General features: G+C 47.0%; 2 protein-coding genes across 4 annotated transcripts in view; both read right to left on the reverse strand.

Annotated features, from left to right (window-relative positions):
- The window catches only part of LOC309526406 (inactive dipeptidyl peptidase 10-like), a 55,937-nt gene extending 51,986 nt beyond the window's left edge, over positions 1–3,951 (reverse strand). For both annotated transcript variants that reach the window (XM_082212451.1, XM_082212450.1), the window contains exon 1: positions 2,678–3,951. In XM_082212451.1, the coding sequence (XP_082068577.1) occupies positions 2,678–2,713 (36 nt within the window). In that variant the 5' untranslated portion in view covers positions 2,714–3,951. The remainder of the gene's footprint in view (positions 1–2,677) is intronic.
- Positions 3,952–6,242: 2,291 nt separating this feature from the next.
- The window catches only part of PAN2 (poly(A) specific ribonuclease subunit PAN2), a 38,859-nt gene continuing 25,528 nt past the window's right edge, over positions 6,243–19,573 (reverse strand). For both annotated transcript variants that reach the window (XM_082212381.1, XM_082212382.1), the window contains exons 17-26: positions 18,905–19,046; positions 17,783–17,920; positions 17,353–17,412; positions 16,632–16,722; positions 14,233–14,390; positions 13,321–13,464; positions 12,531–12,710; positions 11,816–11,909; positions 10,450–10,647; positions 6,243–7,668 (exon numbers count right to left, since the gene is read on the reverse strand). In XM_082212381.1, the coding sequence (XP_082068507.1) occupies positions 7,634–7,668; positions 10,450–10,647; positions 11,816–11,909; positions 12,531–12,710; positions 13,321–13,464; positions 14,233–14,390; positions 16,632–16,722; positions 17,353–17,412; positions 17,783–17,920; positions 18,905–19,046 (1,240 nt within the window). In that variant the 3' untranslated portion in view covers positions 6,243–7,633. The remainder of the gene's footprint in view (positions 7,669–10,449; positions 10,648–11,815; positions 11,910–12,530; positions 12,711–13,320; positions 13,465–14,232; positions 14,391–16,631; positions 16,723–17,352; positions 17,413–17,782; positions 17,921–18,904; positions 19,047–19,573) is intronic.

Here is a 19,573-nt window from a genome sequence, read left to right on the forward strand (position 1 = left end):
CGTGCAGTGGCAGAGCAGTGGCAGCAGGAGGCCCCATTAGCTAAAGAGGTGCTTCAGGTTAAGAACAGTTTCAGGTTAAGAACGGACCTCCGGAACGAATTAAGTACTTAACCTGAGGTACCACTGTATTGGATAATCCTAGAATTAGCTGGTGTCACTATAAAGCAGGGACAATGAACCTGTGGCCCTCCAGATGTTGTGGTCCTCTAGATCAGTGTTTCCCAACCGGTGTTCCGCGGCACACTAGTGTGCCGTGAGACGCTGGCTGGTGTGCCGTGGGAGGGAGGCGGGCGAGTCAGGCGGTGAGAGGCGGCGGCGGCGAGGATCCGCGTTGAGCCGGGGGCGGCTCCGCGGTGGTGGTGCCGAGGTTTCTCTCTCCATTCTCCCCTCACACACACACACACACAGGAAATAACACAGGATCAGCTGACAGGACCCAGCCAATGGGGCGGCGGCGGGGCAGCACGTGCAAAAGGGAGGAGCGCGAGACAGCGGACGAGGAGGCCGGCATGTCCGGGCAGCAGCAGCAACAACAGCAGCAGCAACTCCCGGCGACGGCTCCTCAAGCCCCGGGCAACCCTACTCCCTCACCGGCCTCGGCCGCCCTCCTGCTCCACCCGCCGCCGCCTCCCCCACCGCCGCCGGCCACCTCGGCCCCGCCACCGCCCCCTCCTCCACCCGCTATCGCCGCCACCACCAAGGGGGAGGGAAAAAATTTGAAAACTTTCACTTTCGTGCGTCCCTCCCGGCGTGACGCTGTGCGCTGACGTCACGGGGCTGTAATGGTGGTGTGCCGCGAGATTTTTTTCATCAAACAAGTGTGCCTTTGCCCAAAAAAGGTTGGGAAACACTGCTCTAGATGTCATACAGTCCCACATCACCCCTGGCTATTGGCAATGCTGCTTGGGGCTGATGGGAGCTGCAGTCCAGCCACAGCTGGAGGGTACAAAGTTCTCCACCACTACAGGACAGAATCTAAGTACAGTGGTACCTCAGGTTACAGACGCTTCAGGTTACAGACTCCGCTAACCCAGAAATAGTACCTCGGGTTAAGAACTTTGCTTCAGGATGAGAACAGAAATCGTGCTTTGGCGGTGCGGCAGCAGCGGGAGGCCCCATTAGCTAAAGTGGTGCTTCAGGTTAAGAACAGTTTCAGGTTAAGAACGGACCTCCGGAACGAATTAAGTACTTAACCCGAGGTACCACTGTACTGGGCAGCTCCAGGTTGTGGGTGCTATTTAACTCTATCACATCTGCCAACTACTGCCAAGAGAAGGATCCCACGGCATATCTGAACTGGTTCATTGCCCCTGCCCCACATAACCTCAGTAGAGGAACACTCTGCATATTCTCAAGACAACTAATAGGACTTCAGTTAATATTGGCGGGCAGATGTCGCTGGTGAGACAATCCTCATTTGTGGTAGCACCACAAGGAGTCAGGTGTCAGGGAAATGGTCAATAAATAAGATAAATTCAAGCCAGTGATGTCATGAGTCCACACTGGTCACTTTTAGGCATTGCATGGGCACAATTTAGTGGTGTCTGTGCTATATAACCTGGGCTAATTCTCCTCCTTTTTCACTGTTACTTGACAGCCTTGAGTGCATGAAATTACTCTTCAGTCACCCTACCTGGGTAAGCTGCCCCTACATCTAGTAAATTCACACGCCATGGAAAGGGTTACGCAAAACCTCTCTCTCTCTCTCTCCAATTTCTAGTCTATGGCCTGTTGAGAAGTTTGTTGTAGATTTAAAGGTGGGAAAGCGTTCAAAAACATAAGACACGTCCTGCAGTCTGATGCAGTGTAGTCCAGGATTCTTAGTCTTATAACTTCATTCTGCAAACCATATGGTAATCACCTCAGAACTGCTCAAGTATTCCGCACTAGGAAGCATCCTAAATCCCCCCAACTCCTGAAGCAAAGAGAGAACACCTGCCCCTTATCTAGAATTCTCAGTGTTAAATGTACCCCTTTAAATGATGCCTTGAACAGAAAAAAGGATGGGGGGGGGGAGATACCTGTTTAGATGAGTGAGGGAAACACCGGCAATTCTTCGGAGCATATAACAGGTCTCATAATACCAAACAGATGAAACATTAGACATCCATTCAGTTTTTAATTTGCTTTGGCTACTGCCCAACCATAGCAGTATCACACATTGTGAACTGCAATATAGAATCGCCTTGATACAGCCAGGACAAACGTTTTGGAATGCTTTAAAAAATATAAATATCAAATAAACTCCCCAATAATGGATGTTTTTAGTCAGGCACTTCACTTCTTCTCCATCCCACCCCCTGCCAAAGTGCGTAGGAGATTTTTAGCGGCTGCAAAAGCTCATATTGAAGGAGAAAGCATGTCTGACCCACTATGCAAAACTGATGTTAACAATTTGGATCTAACCCGCAAAGTGCAATGTGCAAAACAGCACATGTGATGAAATCAGCTTTCAACTAAATTAGGCCCATGGGTTTTGGGGTTTTCTACCAAAAAAATACTTTCCCAAGTTTCAATACTGGGGCAAACCAGAGTGCGAAAGAAGCCCTAAGTCTGGTCTGTCTTATTCAACTCTCTCTCTCTCTCTCTCTCTCTCTCTCTCACACACACACACACACACACACACACACAGAGTTTCAGGGCAAACTGACTAGCTGAACCTACAGGCAGAACTCACCAGAGTGGTTGTCATGTTCTGATGGGTAGCAATCATGCTGAGGGTTTTTACTGGAGAGAACTCCCACCGCACAAGACAAGGAATGTATATTCTCCTCTCTCTTCGCCCCTCTGGAGATCCGTCAGGTCCTCTTGCTCTTCAGACGTGGCAGCCAGCGTCACTAGGCCATTTCTTGCAGAAACCCCCCCTTGGCGAACACTTGATATACTGACCTGAGCTGGAGAAGGAGGGGATCAATCAAGATGACAGACCGCAATCTGGGCTCCCTCAGCAAAAAGAAAAGAAATAAAGGGGGGGGGGAATCCTGCCAATGGCTTGGCAGGGAGCATGGCCAATTAAGGAGGATGGAAGGGAGGAAATGTTCAGGCAGGAACCTAGAAGGTACGTTAACTGTTTAGGATACAGGGTTGGGAGGAGCTAAACGATTACAGAGGGATCCCAAGTTGGGCGGCACCAGATCCCCAAATTTTCAAAGGGCTCGAAAGCCCTGCAAAAGCCACCAGATCCAAGAACTTACTCAATGCAGGGAAGCTCTGTCAAATAGCTATGCTATTTTAGGCTGCATCAACAGAAGTATAGAGTCCAGATCAAGGGTAATAATAGTACCAGTCTATTGTGTCCTGATCAGACCGCTCCTGGAATACAGTGGTACCTTGGGTTAAGTACTTAAATTCGTTCCGGAGGTCCGTTCTTAACCTGAAACTGTTCTTAACCTGAAGCACCACTTTAGCTAATGGGGCCTCCTGCTGCCGCTGCGCCGCCAGAGCACAATTTCTTTTCTTATCCTGAAGCAAAGTTCTTAACCTGAAGCACTATTTCTGGGTTAGCGGTGTCTGAAACCTGAAGCGTATGTAACCTGAAGCGTATGTAACCCGAGATACCACTGTACTGTGACCAATTCTGGGCACCACAATTTAAGAAGGCAGTGCCATAGATTATAGCGCAATCTCACGATTTGCACGTAAGTTTGTAATGGAGTTTGAAGTGGGCCACAATATTGAAAGCGATCACCTACACTAACAATGGTACTCGCAAGTCCACTCCTTAGCAATTCCTCCATAAAAACTCAATTTCTCTCCAATGCAAACCTATGCATAACCACAGCCAATAGAATTAAATGGACCCCTTTACTTAATTTTGTTTCAACTCACCTTCTTCATACATAAAGGCCATCCATACTGCCATTATATCAGCTACTTCCGCAAATATTACTTGTAAACTGAAGCTCAGGAGTGACTGACGGGTTCAAAGGCCTATGGTATGGTTTTGTCTGATTTCTTTCTTTTTTTAAATAACATTTGTTCAAAATTAAAACAAAACATATTATCCAGAAACATCATCCTTGTTCCCCCCCCCATTTTTCCTCCCTCCCCCTCCCTCCCCCCAAAGAACCCCCCACCCCCAACTTCCCTCAGTTCCAGTCTTTGATTTCTCTAAAAATGCTGTTTTCTCCATGTTACACAGTTGTATAAATCCTCAAACTATTTAGCTGATTACTATCAATAAAAAGTTTGTGAATGTTTATTCAAAGCCAGCCAAGAAGTCCAGTTCGCTTTGTTGCGTATTCAAATACTTTGTAAAGGGTTCCCATTCATCTTTAAAGTCACAGTTATCCTTGTCCCGTAGCTTGTATGTCAGTTTTTCCAGTTAGGCATGGTCCATCAATTTTTCTTCAGTCTTCCATCCTTGTGCTACCAGAACTCTCGTGGCCGTTGTCGCATACATGAAGATGTTTTTCAGCTTTTTTGGCAGATCTTTCCCTACAATCCCTAATAAAAATGCTTCAAGTTTTTTAACAAATGTTAAATGGAACATTTTCTTCAATTCGTTGTGTATCATTTCCCAATTTTTTTTAATTACCTTACAATCCCACCACATATGATAAAATATCCTCTCCTTTTCCTTACACTTCCAACATATATTTGAACTAGTTTTGTACATTTTCCCTAACTGCACTGGTGTTGTGTACCACCTGTACATCATCTTCATGTAATTCTCCTTCAATAGGGGTTTTGTCTGGCTCCTTGGCAATTTCCACTTATATTCCACTCAGGATATAAATGTTGCTCAAGACGCAACAAAGCACTAAGTATTCAAAAATATAAGCATCCAAGAGAAGAATGGAGCACAAAGTTTTAAAATTCAAGAGCATAAAACAGCTAGGCACCCAGCAACAAACCTTGACCTGAGGTCAACCCACAAAAGTGAGTCCTGGTGTAATAGCTGCCTATGGGACCGGCTCACTGTCCGCTCATTTTAAGTACATTCTGAAGCTAACCGCTCCAAATTCAACAATTGTTGTTTAGTCGTTTAGTCGTGTCTGACTCTTCGTGACCCCATGGACCAGAGAATGCCAGGCACTCCTGTCTTCCCTGCCTCCCACAGTTTGGACAGACTCATGCTGGAAGCTTCGCGAACACTGTCCAACCATCTCGTCCTCTGTCGTCCCCTTCTCCTTGTGCTCTCCATCTTTCCCAACATCAGGATCTTTTCCAGGGAGTCTTCTCTTCTCATGAGGTGGCCAAAGTATTGGAGCCTCAGCTTCACGCTCTGTCCTTCCAGCACCATAATTCAAAAGCATCCATTCTTCGGCGATCAGCCTTCTTTATGGTCCAGCTCTCACTTCCATACATCACTACTGGGAAAACCATAGCTTTAGCTATACGGACCTTTGTTGGCAAGGTGATGTCTCTGCTTTTTAAGATGCTGTCTAGGTTTGTCATTGCTTTTCTCCCAAGAAGCAGGCGTCTTTTAATTTCATGACTGCTGTCACCATCTGCAGTGATCATGGACCCCAAGAAAGTAAAATCTCTCACTGCCTCCATTTCTTTCCCTTCTATTTGCCAGGAGGTGATGGGCCCAGTGGCCATGATCTTCGTTTTTTTGATGTTGAGCTTCAAACCATATTTTGCGCTCTCCTCTTTCACCCTCATTAAAAGGTTCTTTAATTCCTCCTCACTTTCTGCCATCAATGTTGTGTCATCTGCATATCTGAGGTTCTCATTTCTTCTGGCAATCTTAATTCTGGCTTGGGATTCATCCAATTCAACAATAGGAAAATAAATTCTGTGATCTATGCAAATCTTTAGATGAAATACGGCAGGCAGCATTTTTCTCGGATTGGGCACTATCCCTCATAAGAAAAGTCTCCCCCCCCCAAAAAAAAAGTATTTTCAATGCTTTTTTCTTTCCTTTGGGTCTCTTGACCAATCAAACCTGAATATTGGGGTTTGGTGCCACTGACAGATTTGTTACTGGCCAATGGGGTCCTGGGATCCTGGCATGTTGCTAATCCATAAGAACAAATTAGGCAGGAGAGAAAATGCTGTCAAGACAGATATTCCTTAAGGTTGTCACTTAACTGGGCACTTATCTGTCTGGAAGAAGTGCATTATGATTGAGAGGACAATGGATGTGTGAGCCAGCTCTTAGGCGCCTGCCATTTCCTGGAAGGTGACTCATGAGGAGCCTGCTGTCATGGAAAAATGCAGGGCGAGTGTTCAATGAACAGGTAAGTGCAGGTCTCGCAACGTAACCCCATCCCTTAGAAGCATCAGTCACAAGAGAAAGCAAGTCATTTTATTAAAAGTGGTGATTGTCAGCCTTAGGACCACATTTCATCGAGGGTAACATTCAGGGGAGGGTGCAAAGAGTGGGTGGAGCTAAAATTATGTAATATCCCATTCACAGCTATCCACTCCTACTGAGAAGGGAGGTAAAAAGATCCGGCCCACTGGCTAAAAAAAGTTCCCCACCCAAAACCAACACTCTTAATGTGTCTAGCTGCTCTGCTTTTGATATCTCATTGCTCCTGAGCCCTTCTCTTAGGGGCAAGTGCACATCCTAAACCATGATTGGCTCCATAGCGTCCCATACAGAAGGCCTGCCTTTTTCACAGATGAATCCAACTTTAGCTGCCATTTACCTTTTCGCCATTCATTTCCTCTCTACTTCAGTATCCCAATATATTCTCCTCTTTCTGTTTGATATTATGCCCTTTAAAATCATTCTCAATTCTGCCACAAACACTCTCTCTCTCTCTCTCTCTCTCTCTCTCTCACACACACACACACACACACACACACACAGTGCAATCCCTGGTCATCAAGACTTGCTTGACACAAGGTTTGGGGCAGAGTTCTGAAGCTGGAAGTGTTGTAAAGCCTGGCTTTGTAGATACACATTAATGACATCATATTTGCAGGGGGACCAGGGATGACTGCAATTCAAAATGTAAAAAAAGAAGAAAGCAAACAGGACAGGCAAGCAAAGGAAAGGCAGGACTACAAAGGAGTATCTGAAGCACTGGCAGTGTTTTTACAGCTTGATTACATTTCGTAGACGCCTTGACCACAATTCACGGACAAAATACAAAACAGTTTAAAAGCCACGGAAGTCCCACGGCAGTGGAGTCCAGATCTACGTTGTTTCAGGAACAGTTCCGAGCCAGAAGATAAAACAGGTGCAAGCTCATCCACTTCAGCTCTGCTAATGGCATCAATGGACACAGAAAGGATGGATCGGAGCAAGTCACAGATCTGGCTTCACTCATCCCTTTTATACAAAATACATGTGAGAATAGTCTGGCGTTAAGTGCCCTCGAGGAGTGTGTATGTTCAGCATTCAAACCACGAGAACAGCTCTTTCTGTGTAACCATGCCCCCATGTGGTTACCAAAGGGTACTGCTGTACACACTCTCTTGTCCCTAGTTATGTAGGATTTTTGGGATCTACAAGGACTGGCAAGGAAAACAGGGACAGAGGCACTCTGGCAGAATTCCCTTGGCCCCTGGAAATGTGCAGAGCGCCTGCTAACTACCACAGCCTTCCCTTTCCATACGTGCATATGCATTATAATCCACGTCCTAGGAAGTCCAGGTCTCAGGGAGCAGATTCTTTGACAGTCCCCTCCTGAAGAGAGCACAGAAAAGATGGGATTTGGCGAGGTCTTGAGGATCAGAGGGACATCACTGTTGGGAACACAGCGGCACCTGTCGGAGAAATATGAAAAGACAGCACTGTGTGAACCATGGAACGGCAGCCGGCAACCACCTAGCTCTAAACAACTTGTCGATAGGATCCATGTCCCAGCATCATAAAGAAGACTCTGGACTTTGGGGAACGAAAGGTGGCAGGGTTTCCTGGAGGAAAGGTCAGAGATTCGAGGGATCCACATCTTGAACCAATTAGCGCGTTAAACCTTTAAGGAATGCTATTTGCTCTCGGTGCCCGTGCATCACTGAAATCATTCTCCATATACCGTATTTTTCGCTCTATAGGACGCACTTTTCCCCCTCCAAAAATTAAGGGGAAATGTGTGTGCATCCTATGGAGTGAATGCAGGCTCCTTGGCTTCAGCGATAGCAACGCGAAGCCTTGGGAGCGTAGCGCGAGGTCCCGCTGCGCTCCGCAGGCTTCAGGTTCCTTTCGCTGAAGCCGGGAGAGTAAGACTCTCCCGGCTTCAGCAGAGAGGGAGAGCTGCGCAGCGCCCCTTCAGCCAAGCGGGAGGAAAAATGGAAGGGGCTCCGTTTCTCCTGCCACTTAGCTGAAGGGGCGCTGAGCAGAGAGGGGGAGAATTTTTTTTTTCTGTTCTCCCCCCTCCTATGGTCCGGTACGCCCTATGGTCCGGTGCGTCCTATAGAGCGAAAAATACGGTACATAAGATGCTCCTATTTAAGTTTTGCAGATAGGATATGCGGAGGAGACTTAACAGTTTTGAAACACAGACGTGCTTTCACCTATGCAAGTTTGAACGTACTGCCGCCGGCCGTATTTGAGGGTCGTTTCCATCACATTCCGCTTGGAAAACGATTACCGTACTTTTCTGTGTATAAGAAGAGCTTTTTTTTACTCTAAAAGCATGTTTAAAAACTTGGGTCATCTTATACATGGGTAGTGCGTGGGGGGAGCTGAGTGATTGGTTGCAGCCGGGAGCAGGAGCTGTTCAGTGGCGATTTTGTGGGTGAGACTGGTGGCTGAGTAAAGTGGTGCTTACGATTGGTTGCTGCTGCGTTTATTTGGTGGGTGATTGGTTGCTGCGGCAAGGGTTGCTGTGGATTGGCTGCCGCTTCGTCAATTGAGCATGCGATTGCCGTCTGCTGTTGGTGAGCAGGCAGACGCATGTTTGCTTCGGCGACATGAGCGATTATCAGCGTTTGCCAGTCGGGTTAGTGATTTTTTGCATTCCCCCAAAAGCTCAAAAACTCTGGGCAATCCTCCCCCAAAATAGGGGTAGTCTTATACACGGGGGCATGTTATACATGGAAAAATACGGTATGTCCATGTGGAGACAGCAGTATCGAATCTGCAGCGCATGTACTACTAGCTTGTTCTCTTTATAAAGATCTGCATAACAAGCTTATCGACCCTCTTCTATTATCTATATCAGGTTGTACATCTTCTTGCAGACCAACATTACCAAGTGACGGCAAACAGGGCAAATTTTTTAACTGGAGAAATAAGAATAAGATCTACCATCTGACTAACCTGTTTAATGCCTAGAGTAAAGAAAGCCCACTCATTCATGTGTTTTATTTCTGGTCAAGGACAGCCATTAACTCTTTCATATGTATAGATGTAAATTCTTAGAATGTATTTTGTACAGCCAACCAATCTAGCTATATCTGTATTTTATTGCATTTGATTCCTTTGCTATGACTTGTGGGTGACGCAAATAAAGATTCTATCAATTGACATAAGATCCTGGGAATTCAAACCTTAACCAAATTCTGCTCATTGCCTTTAAGGTAAAGGTAAAGGGACCCCTGACCATTAGGTCCAGTCGTGGCCAACTCTGGGGTTGCGGCGCTCATCTCGCTTTATTGGGCAAGGGAGCCGGCGTACAGCTTTCGGGTCATGTGGCCAGCATGACTAAGTCGCTTCTGGCGAACCAGAGCAGCGCACGGAAACGCCGTTTACCTTCCCGCCGGAGTGGTACCTATTTATCTACTTGCACTTTGACGTGCTTTTGAACTGCTAGGTTGGCAGGAGCAGGGACCGAGCAACAGGAACTCACCCCGTCATGGGGATTCGAACCACTGACCTTCTGATCGGCAAGTCCTAGGCTCTGTGGTTTAACCCACAGTGCCACCCGCGTCCCATTGCCTGTAGCAGCATGGAAAAAGTTGAGGCATACAATTCTGAAGGTGCTGACCATCCAACTTTTATGTTGTGTGCATGTGTACAAAACGCAATAGGCAAGAAGGAATACGACAGTTGCAAACACATAGATGGAAGTGGGCTCACGTGTGGGCTCAGTTATCCTCAAGCACATTCACACAGTGCCTGGTGGAAAATCGGGTCCTGGGATTATAGAGGTGGAAACCCCAAAGAAAATGTTAAAGTTGTTTATGTATGTAACAGCAGCAGCTAGGATTCTTTGTGCGCAGAAATAGAAGGAAGAAGAAGTCCCCACTAAAGAAGAATGGATAAGTAAGATAATGGACTATGCAAAATTAAGAGGATCTAATGATGAGTGTTTTAAGGAAGAATGGATGCCTTTTCCAGATTACCTAAGAGAAATACAATGAGCTCACAAGCAGAATTCAAGCTATGAGCCACAGAAGTAATTAGATTATAATACTGTGGTTACGATTTGATAGATAGAAGATAGGGAGCAGCAGAAGGGGAGAAACAACAACTGCATGGAAAATGGGATGGGAAGTAAACAAAAATTAGAGAAAAGACGAAATTGTGGTTTGATTGTATGTGTTAAAAATGTTGAAACTTAATAAAATGTAATTGGAAAGAAAGAAAGAAAACTGGGCCCTTACTCTTGGGGCTGCTTTGGCCATCGGGTTCAGGCACCTTCCAGTCCATCTTCCTCCCTTTCTCGTACAGGCCCTTCAGCACTTTGCGGAACTCCTCGGGCTCCAAGCCCCCAGTGCTCAGCTCCACATATTTCCTGTACAGCTGGAGGGCAGTGCGTGCATCTTCAATACTGTCGTGAGTCTCCCCTTGGATCTTCAGATCTATGGGAAACAGAAAGAATCCAGCCGGTGGCTAATAATAATAATAATAATAATAATTTTTATTTATACCCCGCCCTCCCCAGCCAAGGCCGGGCTCAGGGCGGCTAACAAGCAATAATAAAAACAAGTTGAATGAATACAACTTAAAAACAAAATTTTAATACAACATTAAAAGATTGAAACATTAAAATATTAAAATGCAGCCTCATCGCAGGAGGAGAAAGGAAAAGAAAGAGGGGGAGGGAATCAAATTGGCTCCAAGCCAAAGGCCAGGCGGAACAACTCTGTCTTACAGGCCCTGCGGAAAGAAATCAGATCCTGCAGGGCCCTGGTCTCATGAGACAGAGCGTTCCACCAGGCCGGAGCCAGAGTTGAAAAGGCCCTGGCTCTGGTTGAAGCTAATCTAACTTCTTTAGGGCCCGGGACCACTAGGGTGTTGCTATTTATGGACCTTGAGGTCCTCCGTAGGGCATACCGGGAGAGGCGGTCCCGTAGGTACGAGGGTCCTAGGCCGTGAAGGGCTTTAAAGGTCAAAACCAGCACCTTAAATCTGACCCTGTACTCCACCGGGAGCCAGTGCAGCTGGAAAAGGACTGGGTGAATATGCTCCCATGGCAGAGACCCCGTGAGGAGCCTCGCTGCAGCATTCTGCACCCGCTGGAGTTTCTGGGACAGCTTCAAGGGCAGCCCCGCGTAGAGCGAATTACAGTAGTCAAGCCTGGAGGTGACCGTCGCATGGATCACTGTGGCCAGGTCGGGGCGGGAAAGGTAAGGGACCAACTGCTTGATGTGGCCTTGCCTACTCCCACCACAGCAGGAGAGGGGAAACACTTCTAACGGTTGCTGCTTAGGGCAAAGGATTTGCCCTTCTTCAGTCTATCAAATCTAGGAAACAGCATACCCAACCGTCAGGCCCTGGTATTGACCCAATCCCCTCCTCAGACCCTCCCCTCCTTGGAGCTCTGTCTGTTGATGTTCTCCAGTTCGGCTCTGCGGGCTCAAATTCTCAACTCCGAATTCTCAACTCCAGCACTAGGCTGGGGGCGTCAAGGACATTTCGATCCCCTTGACACAGCTGCAAAGGGAATTACTGTGCTCGAGGGAATCCTTGGCAGCGAGTTCAGGCTGGCTGGGAGATAGATAGGCACCGAATAAGGTCTGTACTGACCCAAAAAATACCAGGCAAGGAAGCGCAGCGAGATCATCCTCTTCCTGGGCATGTGGAACAGGTAGACGGTGTCAATCACCTGGTCCCTGGGAACCTGCGAGAACAGGCGAGGTCCAGTTATGTTCTGGGAGCATATGAGTCCTGAAGGCACTCAGCTAAACAGTCCTAGACTTACAAAAAATCCAGGCAGAAGCATAACACTTGCTGCTTTTTATGGTCCCATAAAAGTTTTTTCTGTTTATTTTTTTAAGTTTTATTCGAGTTCGGGATTTTTACATGCATTATCTCCTTCCAATTTTAAATTTCCCTTATAATGTTTTCCTTTCCCTCCCTTCCCACCCCCCACCCCCCATATCCACTGGAAGGGTTCAAACTATTATCCTCAGCCACGGGCATAGTGTCTTTAGTTTCCACCGGATGTCTTTTGTTTCAGTAGTTTTTATCCACTGAAGATAGGGGTACCATCTGTTCCTTATCGTGGTGGACTTGATGGTCCCATAAAAGTTTGTCAGATAAATGGCTTATTTTGACACAAGCATTTAGAGGCAACAATCTATTTCTGTGGTTTCTGAATCTTCCTACTGTCAAGAAAGCCTTTCCCCACTGACTTGTCTGCTAAGAAATCCCTGTACATTGTCAGCTCCTTCACACGCAGAGGCCCAAACATATATACATGAGGGACATATACGTCAAGGTTCAAAACGGAAGCAGTCACCATGATGTTGATGACCCGGAAGTCTTTTTGCAATCCATGACCCACAAACTTGACCCCGACATCGATGAGGAAGCGTAGTTTCAGGTAGGTGGATTTGAGGGTGGTGAGGTGTTTGGAGGAGATTTTGGCATCCAGATCCCCCGGCTTGATTCCCGAGTACTGAGTGAGGTAATCCACCACCTAAGAAGGGGCAAAGGAAGATGGAAAGGAAGAAAACATTGCATTCAATGCCAAGACTTCTGGGGTTGCGGCGCTCATCTCGCTTTACTGGCGAGGGAGCCGGCGTTTGTCCGCAGACAGTTTTTCTGGGTCATGTGGCCAGCATGACTAAGCCGCTTCTGGCAAAACCAGAGCAGCGCGCGGAAACGCCCTTTACCTTCCCGCTGGAGCGGTACCTATTTATCTACTTGCACTTTGACGTGCTTTCGAACTGCTAGGTTGGCAGGAGCAGGGACCGAGTAAGGGGAGCTCACCCCGTCGCAGGGATTCGAACCACCGACCTTCCGATCGGCAAGCCCTAGGCTCAGTGGTTTAGACCACAGCACCACCCGTACCCCCCCGTGTTAGCCCATCCCAAACAGCTTTCTGCATGCCCATCTCTCACCATCCAGGACTGAGGGACAAGGACTGGGCTTCACAGCACAGCTACTGCCACGTGGAATGGAGATAACACTATCCTATCAAGGAAAGTTCTTGAGATGAAGAGAGTAGGGGACCAACTTGTCTAAAACCTCCTTAGTAGGGAGAGCCAGATGAGCTCTGCAAGGTTTTCACAGAGAAAGCTGCCTACCTGTTCTTGCGTGGAAATGTAATCATCGATGAAGGGAACGCCCTCGTTGGGACCCTGCCCCCTCACACACGTAATCCTGGCCACCGACATCTGACTGGGCTTGATAGTGGATTTGGTCCCGTCACTGCGAAGCTCAGCTTCCTCCTATTGTGTATTTTCAAGGGGTGAACGAATTATGTTCTGTGTGGCCTCCTCACAAAGAAGAGCTCCCATTGGCCCTTTGAAGAGGCCGCTGCTCAAAGGCCTACAGGCGAGAGGTTCAGGAACTACTGCAATGCGCTCCACGTGGGGCTACCTTTTAAGGTGACCCGGAAACTACAACTAATCCAGAAAGCGGCAGCTAGACTGGTGACTGGGAGCGGCCGCCGAGACCACATAACACTGGTCTTGAAAGACCTACATTGGCTCCCAGTACGTTTCCGAGCACAATTCAAAGTGTTGGTGCTGACCTTCAAAGCCCTAAACGGCCTCGGTCCAGTATATCTGAAGGAGCATCTCCACCCCCATCGTTCTGCCCAGACGCTGAGGTCCAGCGCCGAGGGCCTTCTGGCAGTTCCCTCACTGCGAGAAGCCAAGTTACAGGGAACCAGGAAGAGGGCCTTCTTGGTAGTGGCGCTCTCCCTGTGGAATGCCCTCCCACCAGATGTCAAAGAGAACAACAACTACCAGACTTTTAGAAGACATCTGAAGGCAGCCCTGTTTAGGGAAGTTTTTAATGTTTGATGTATTACAGTATTTTAATATTTTTTTTGGAAGCCACCCAGAGTGGCTGGGGAAGCCCAGCCAGATGGGCGGGGTATAAATAAATTATTGTTGTTGTTGTTGTTGTTGTTGTTGTTGTTGTTGTTATTATTATTATTATTCCAGTCCTCCCAACTGACCTCTCCCCTCTCCCCGCAACGCAATGCCTACCTCGTTGAGGGTGACAAATTCAGCATCCAGCCCCACCAGGTCCCCCACCTGGGGCATCTCATTCAGCATGAGCGGGATGAAAGTGGCGTGACACTTGCGCTGCTTACGGGCAAGCGAGGCCTCGGCGAGCAGCACACTGGCTTCGATAGGGTTCTTAACTGAAAGAAGGAAAGAAAATCCGAGATCAGCTGTTGTGCTCAGTTCCAGGATGCCTTCTGAGATGGCATTCTGAATGAAGGAAGCAGCCCAGGGGAATCCCACAGGAGGCCTCGTAGCGACAAGTTTCTTCTAATACAGTCATACCTTGGGTTAAATTTGCTTCAAGTTGAACGCGTTCGAGTTGCGCTCCACGGCAACCCGGAAGTAACAGAGCACGTTACTTCCAGTTTTCACCACTTGCGCATGCGCAGACGCTCAAAATGACATCACACGCATGCGCAAAAGCGGCGAAAACCGACACGCGCATGCGCAGACGTGCTGTCGCTAGATACGTTTACCTCTAGATGCGAATGGAGCTCCGGAACGGATCCCGTTCGTATCTAGAGGTACCACTGTATACAGTTACAGTCATACCTCAGGTTACAGACACTTCAGGTTGCGCGTTTTTGGGATACATACACGCCAAAACCCGGAAGTACCAGAACGGGTTACTTCCGGGTTTTGGCGCTCACGCATGTGCAGAAGCACTAAATTGCACTTTGCGCATGCGCAGAAGCACCAAATCGCAACCCCCATGTGCACAGATGCGGCACTGCGGGTTACGAACGCGCCTCCCGCACAGATCACATTCGCAACCCGAGCGTCCGCTGTATATCCAATTTTTCAAAAACAGTGTAATCAGCAAGGGAAAAAAAAGGCTTGCTTATTCAAACCTATGTCAGGAAGACAGGGCCCAGAACAGTTTGAAAGAAAACACAGGGCCAGTTCAGCTAGAGGGTTTCCAGTAATGAATCACAATACTTTACAAGTTCAGGATTTTCCTATTAAGATCGTATCCAGAGCACAGGTGTCCCAACACTGAAGCGGATCACATCGATCCCTTGTGACACAGGAAACATGCCAAAACGGATCTGATGGTATGTAATCAAGCTCTGTCAAGCAACGCAAGTTTACATTCCAAATTATTCAAGACACACGGACACTGTACAGCAGACATGCCAAAAAACATTGGTGCCTGTGGAATAATCAGGACACTTGGGGCTGTGTAGCGAAGTGGTCTGTTTTACACAGCGGCCTGGGAGCTACACCAAGGTGCCAAAGTTTCTCCCCAAAGCAGTGGTTTCTGGTCTGCATCAGAAACGCAGACGATCCTTTTCGTGATGTAGTGATGATCAGTCGGTTTCACTTCCTCCTGATTTCAACACAGTTCCTTGCAGAACTCACTCAGCTTTGCCCCCTTAATCTCTGTGGCATATGACTACCTCACAACACCCCATCCCTTGTGAAGGAGGGGAGAGCTATTTTGCTTAGTGTTAAAGGGATGTTTCACTGGAATTTCCTACTTGGCATCAGTATTAGGCAAAACAGGGAGGGGACAGATGTGGAGGTCAAGATATGGGGGCGCAGGGGCTGTGAGGGAGGCTGACAACACAGGGCCTGTTTCAGCCACAAAACTATTTATCAACAGGGCAGAGACAACGCTTTCTTCCCTGGTCAATGAAAATTCAAAATCAATGGCTAAATTATCATATGAATACATCAAATATGTGAATAACGGATCAAAGATGAATAACCAAGTGGTGATGTAAGACACTGACTGCACGGGGAGGGGGGGAAAACAGGCACCGTATTTTTCGCTCTATAAGACGCACCAGACCATAAGACACACCTAGTTTTTGGAGGAGGGAAACAAAAAAATATTCTGAATCTCAGAAGCCAGAACAACAAGAGGGATCGCTGCGCAGCGAAAGCAGCAATCCCTCTTGCTGTTCTGGCTTCTGGGATAGCTGCACAGCCTACATTCACTCCACAAGACGCACACACATTTCCCCTTACTTTTTAGGAGGGGGAAAGTGCGTCTTATAGAGCGAAAAATACGGTATTTCCTGAGCCACACTGTGATGCCAAGCTTGCTACTGGAAAACAGGCAGAGCTATATCTAAGGAGCTCATTTAGGTATCAGCTCTCCACCAGTGTTTGGAAGCAAGGCCTGTCCATGTTGTTTTGACATGGTTATATTGCTGAGCAATGCAATACCAGCACTGTCTGTCCATACTCCACCAACCATGGCTGGAAGGTGGAGCACTGGTTTAAGAACCCTAGCTGCCCCAGGGAATCTGCAGCAGGCCATGGTTGAACTTGGTTCTGCTGAGCCCCAGAGAAGTAGTCTCATTTTTTGTTGTTGTTCCAGAATCCAGCTCTTTCCATGTAGTCAGAGGCACACATGCACACGCACTCACTGGTTAAATTGTACTTGGAGTGGAGGTTTCTCCGCACATAATAAAGGATGGCAGGCACCTTCCAGCTCATGTCGAATTGCACGGCCTCACACTGCAAATTCAAAAGCAAATAATAAATAAAAAAACAACAATGGGAGCATCATGCGCATTTGAGTTGTGTGTTCTTCTGGGGTTGTCTTCTTCCCTATTGTTTGTTCTTATCCATCAAAAAAATATGCATTGGCATTATCTTAATGTACTTCTTAATGTTTCTTACACTGTGTAATTTTGCGCTAGAATGGGTGCCTGAGCTAGTTGTCTTGTAAATGGAGACATTTAAGAGGTGTTTAAAACAAGCTTTTAGCCCATGTAATTGGAGAAAGAGTTTGGAAAAGTACACGGACCATCTCCAAAAAGGCTCTGGGCTTCTGTTAGGAAATCTCTTATGCTCTACATTGGGCTGGGGAATCTGTAACCCTCCATGAACGTTGATGACTGGGGCTGATGGGAGATGGAGTTCAACATCTGGAAGGCCACAGATTCCTGCCTTTGCCCGACATTTCCCCCCTTCCCCGCAAAACCTCTAGGGCTGTTGCCTCCACTCCACACCAAAACAGTTCTGCAAAATGTGAGGTTCAGAAAGTGTGCAAAGTGAACTTGATGCAAAAAAAAAAGCTTATTTACATACCTGTTACTTATAGAAATTGAGAGCACAGAGTATGAATCGTCTTGATCTCCTTACCTTATCCACAGGCTCAATGAGAAAGTCATTGAAAAGGTACCACTGTTGGTGTGTGACACCCTGTGCAAATGGAAGTTGCAAGATACGTGTCAATGGATTACCATTTTCACTTACAGATAATGAATGAATCAGAGTCACACAGGTACGACTGCCTATAGCCAAGGCAGCTCTGTGACAAATATGACAACAGAAAAACAAGGGGATTCTCCTAAGGCAGCCTTCCTCAATCTGATGCCCTCCAGATGTTCTAGTCTATAAATGTCATCAGCCCTGGCCAACATGGCTGATAGTCAGGAATTATGGGAGTTGTAGTCCAAAACATCCGGAGGGACCAGACATGGGAAGGCTGTAACACCACTGATAAGATAGGAGAATTACAGATTGGTGAATGCAAAATTCAGTGGGCTGTACTCTCTTCTGATTGGCGCACCTCCTTCCTTTGGTGGTAGGTCTCCCCCACTTTTATGTGCCCCACCAGGCTGCCCCCAGTCCGGGAGTCCAGAATGTGCACAATGGTTGCCATAAGGTCATAGACGTACGTTGACTCCTGGTCATCCAACACAGTCAGCTGCAAAGAGGAAGGAGAGTTCATCAACTGGCTAGATTTCTTTTCAGTTTTTTTAAGCGGCAAGACAAAACAAAACTGGCAAACACTGACACACTGTACGCCAGGTCTTTAAATTCTAACTCCAGGGAGCCAGCCTTTCTGAAATCCTGTTGCAATGGCTGCACGAACCAGGATGACGTCCCCCAGGCTAATGGACCACCTTGGGCGTTCACGGACTACCTTAGGCAGATTCTCTCACAGCATTTTAAAAATTAAATTTAAAAAATGTAAATTATTTTTAAAAGGGGGGTGGAAAGAAAAGGATTATAATCACTTTCATATTAAATATTTTTATCAAACAAGCCTGGCTGAATCTGCTCACACTGATAGACAGACACCTATTTGAGATGGGGCAGGGGGGTATTTTGGAGGATGCTATTGGATCTGCATAATCCTGCTTTCCGTTCCTCCTGCAGTATGGGCCTTTCCCTTCCTATCTTACCCAGAGGGATCATTTCACCTGCTTTACAAAAGTATTCCCAACATATGAAGTGCTACCATGCCCACTTATCTCTGGGCTAAACCTAACTCCCTCATATGACTGAGGAGCTGAATCAAAACTTTTGAAGTCGCAAGAGGCAGAACTTCTTAACTGCAAGAGCCACTTCACAGGTTGCAGGAGCGCACAGTAAATGTGTGCCTGGGAGCTTCCTGGCGTGTATTCTACTTCATATTTTCATTTACCCAGCCCTCCATTTACAATCTCTGCTGCTGCATCAGCTGTTAGTCACTGCCTTGAAAGATCGCATGACAATTGTACAGGAAGGGGTCAAAACTGGCTCTACATTCTTCCATCCAACAATTAAAATAATTCTGTACCGAGGTAGCAAATGCCATGGCACACCTGGAGAGGCTACCCTTAATTGTATCAAAGTGAGCCCTGCACAGAATTCCTGAGAAAGCAGGACTGAGAAAGCGACTTTCTTGCCAGAAGTGTTGACGTACTTCTGTGCTTTCATCCCAGTTGTAAACCTCCAGTTCCTTGTTCTTGGAGAGCTTCATCTTGATAGAATAAGGAATCCAGATGTTCTTCAGCTCTTCAATGGAGGTATAAGAATGCCCTCCCTCTGCCATTCCCAATTCGTTCCTGGAAGGCAAGAAAACACACAAACAGGAGGATTCGTACAATACAATGCAGTCTGAGCTTTTCTGCAAGTGGTTTATCATCATCAATCTTTATTACGGTCCAGAGACCCAACAAATCGTTACAAAGCAATGCACAAGTTGTTTATACAGAATTCTAGATACCCTAAATATGATGTTCCACATTTCCCAATCTGTATTGTCATTGTCATTTTACTGCTGCAGTTTTCTGCTCTGTGCCCTTTCTCCTGCATAACGTAGTATAAACAAAATGGAGGTAGACATGATATCACCTTTCAACCGTTAAAAAAAAAATCGCTAAAGGAAGGGTAAGAACACAAGTAGTTCTGAATTGGTAAAGGTAAAGGGACCCATGACCATTAGGTCCAGTCGTGGCCGACTCTGGGGTTGCGGCGCTCATCTCGCTTTATTGGCCAAGGGAGCCAGCGTACAGCTTCCAGGTCATGTGGCCAGCATGACTAAGCCGCTTCTGGCGAACCAGAGCAGCGCACGGAGACGCCATTTACCTTC

Source organism: Podarcis vaucheri, assembly GCF_965113315.1.
Source record: "Podarcis vaucheri genome assembly, chromosome: 2".
Taxonomy (NCBI): domain Eukaryota; kingdom Metazoa; phylum Chordata; class Lepidosauria; order Squamata; family Lacertidae; genus Podarcis; species Podarcis vaucheri.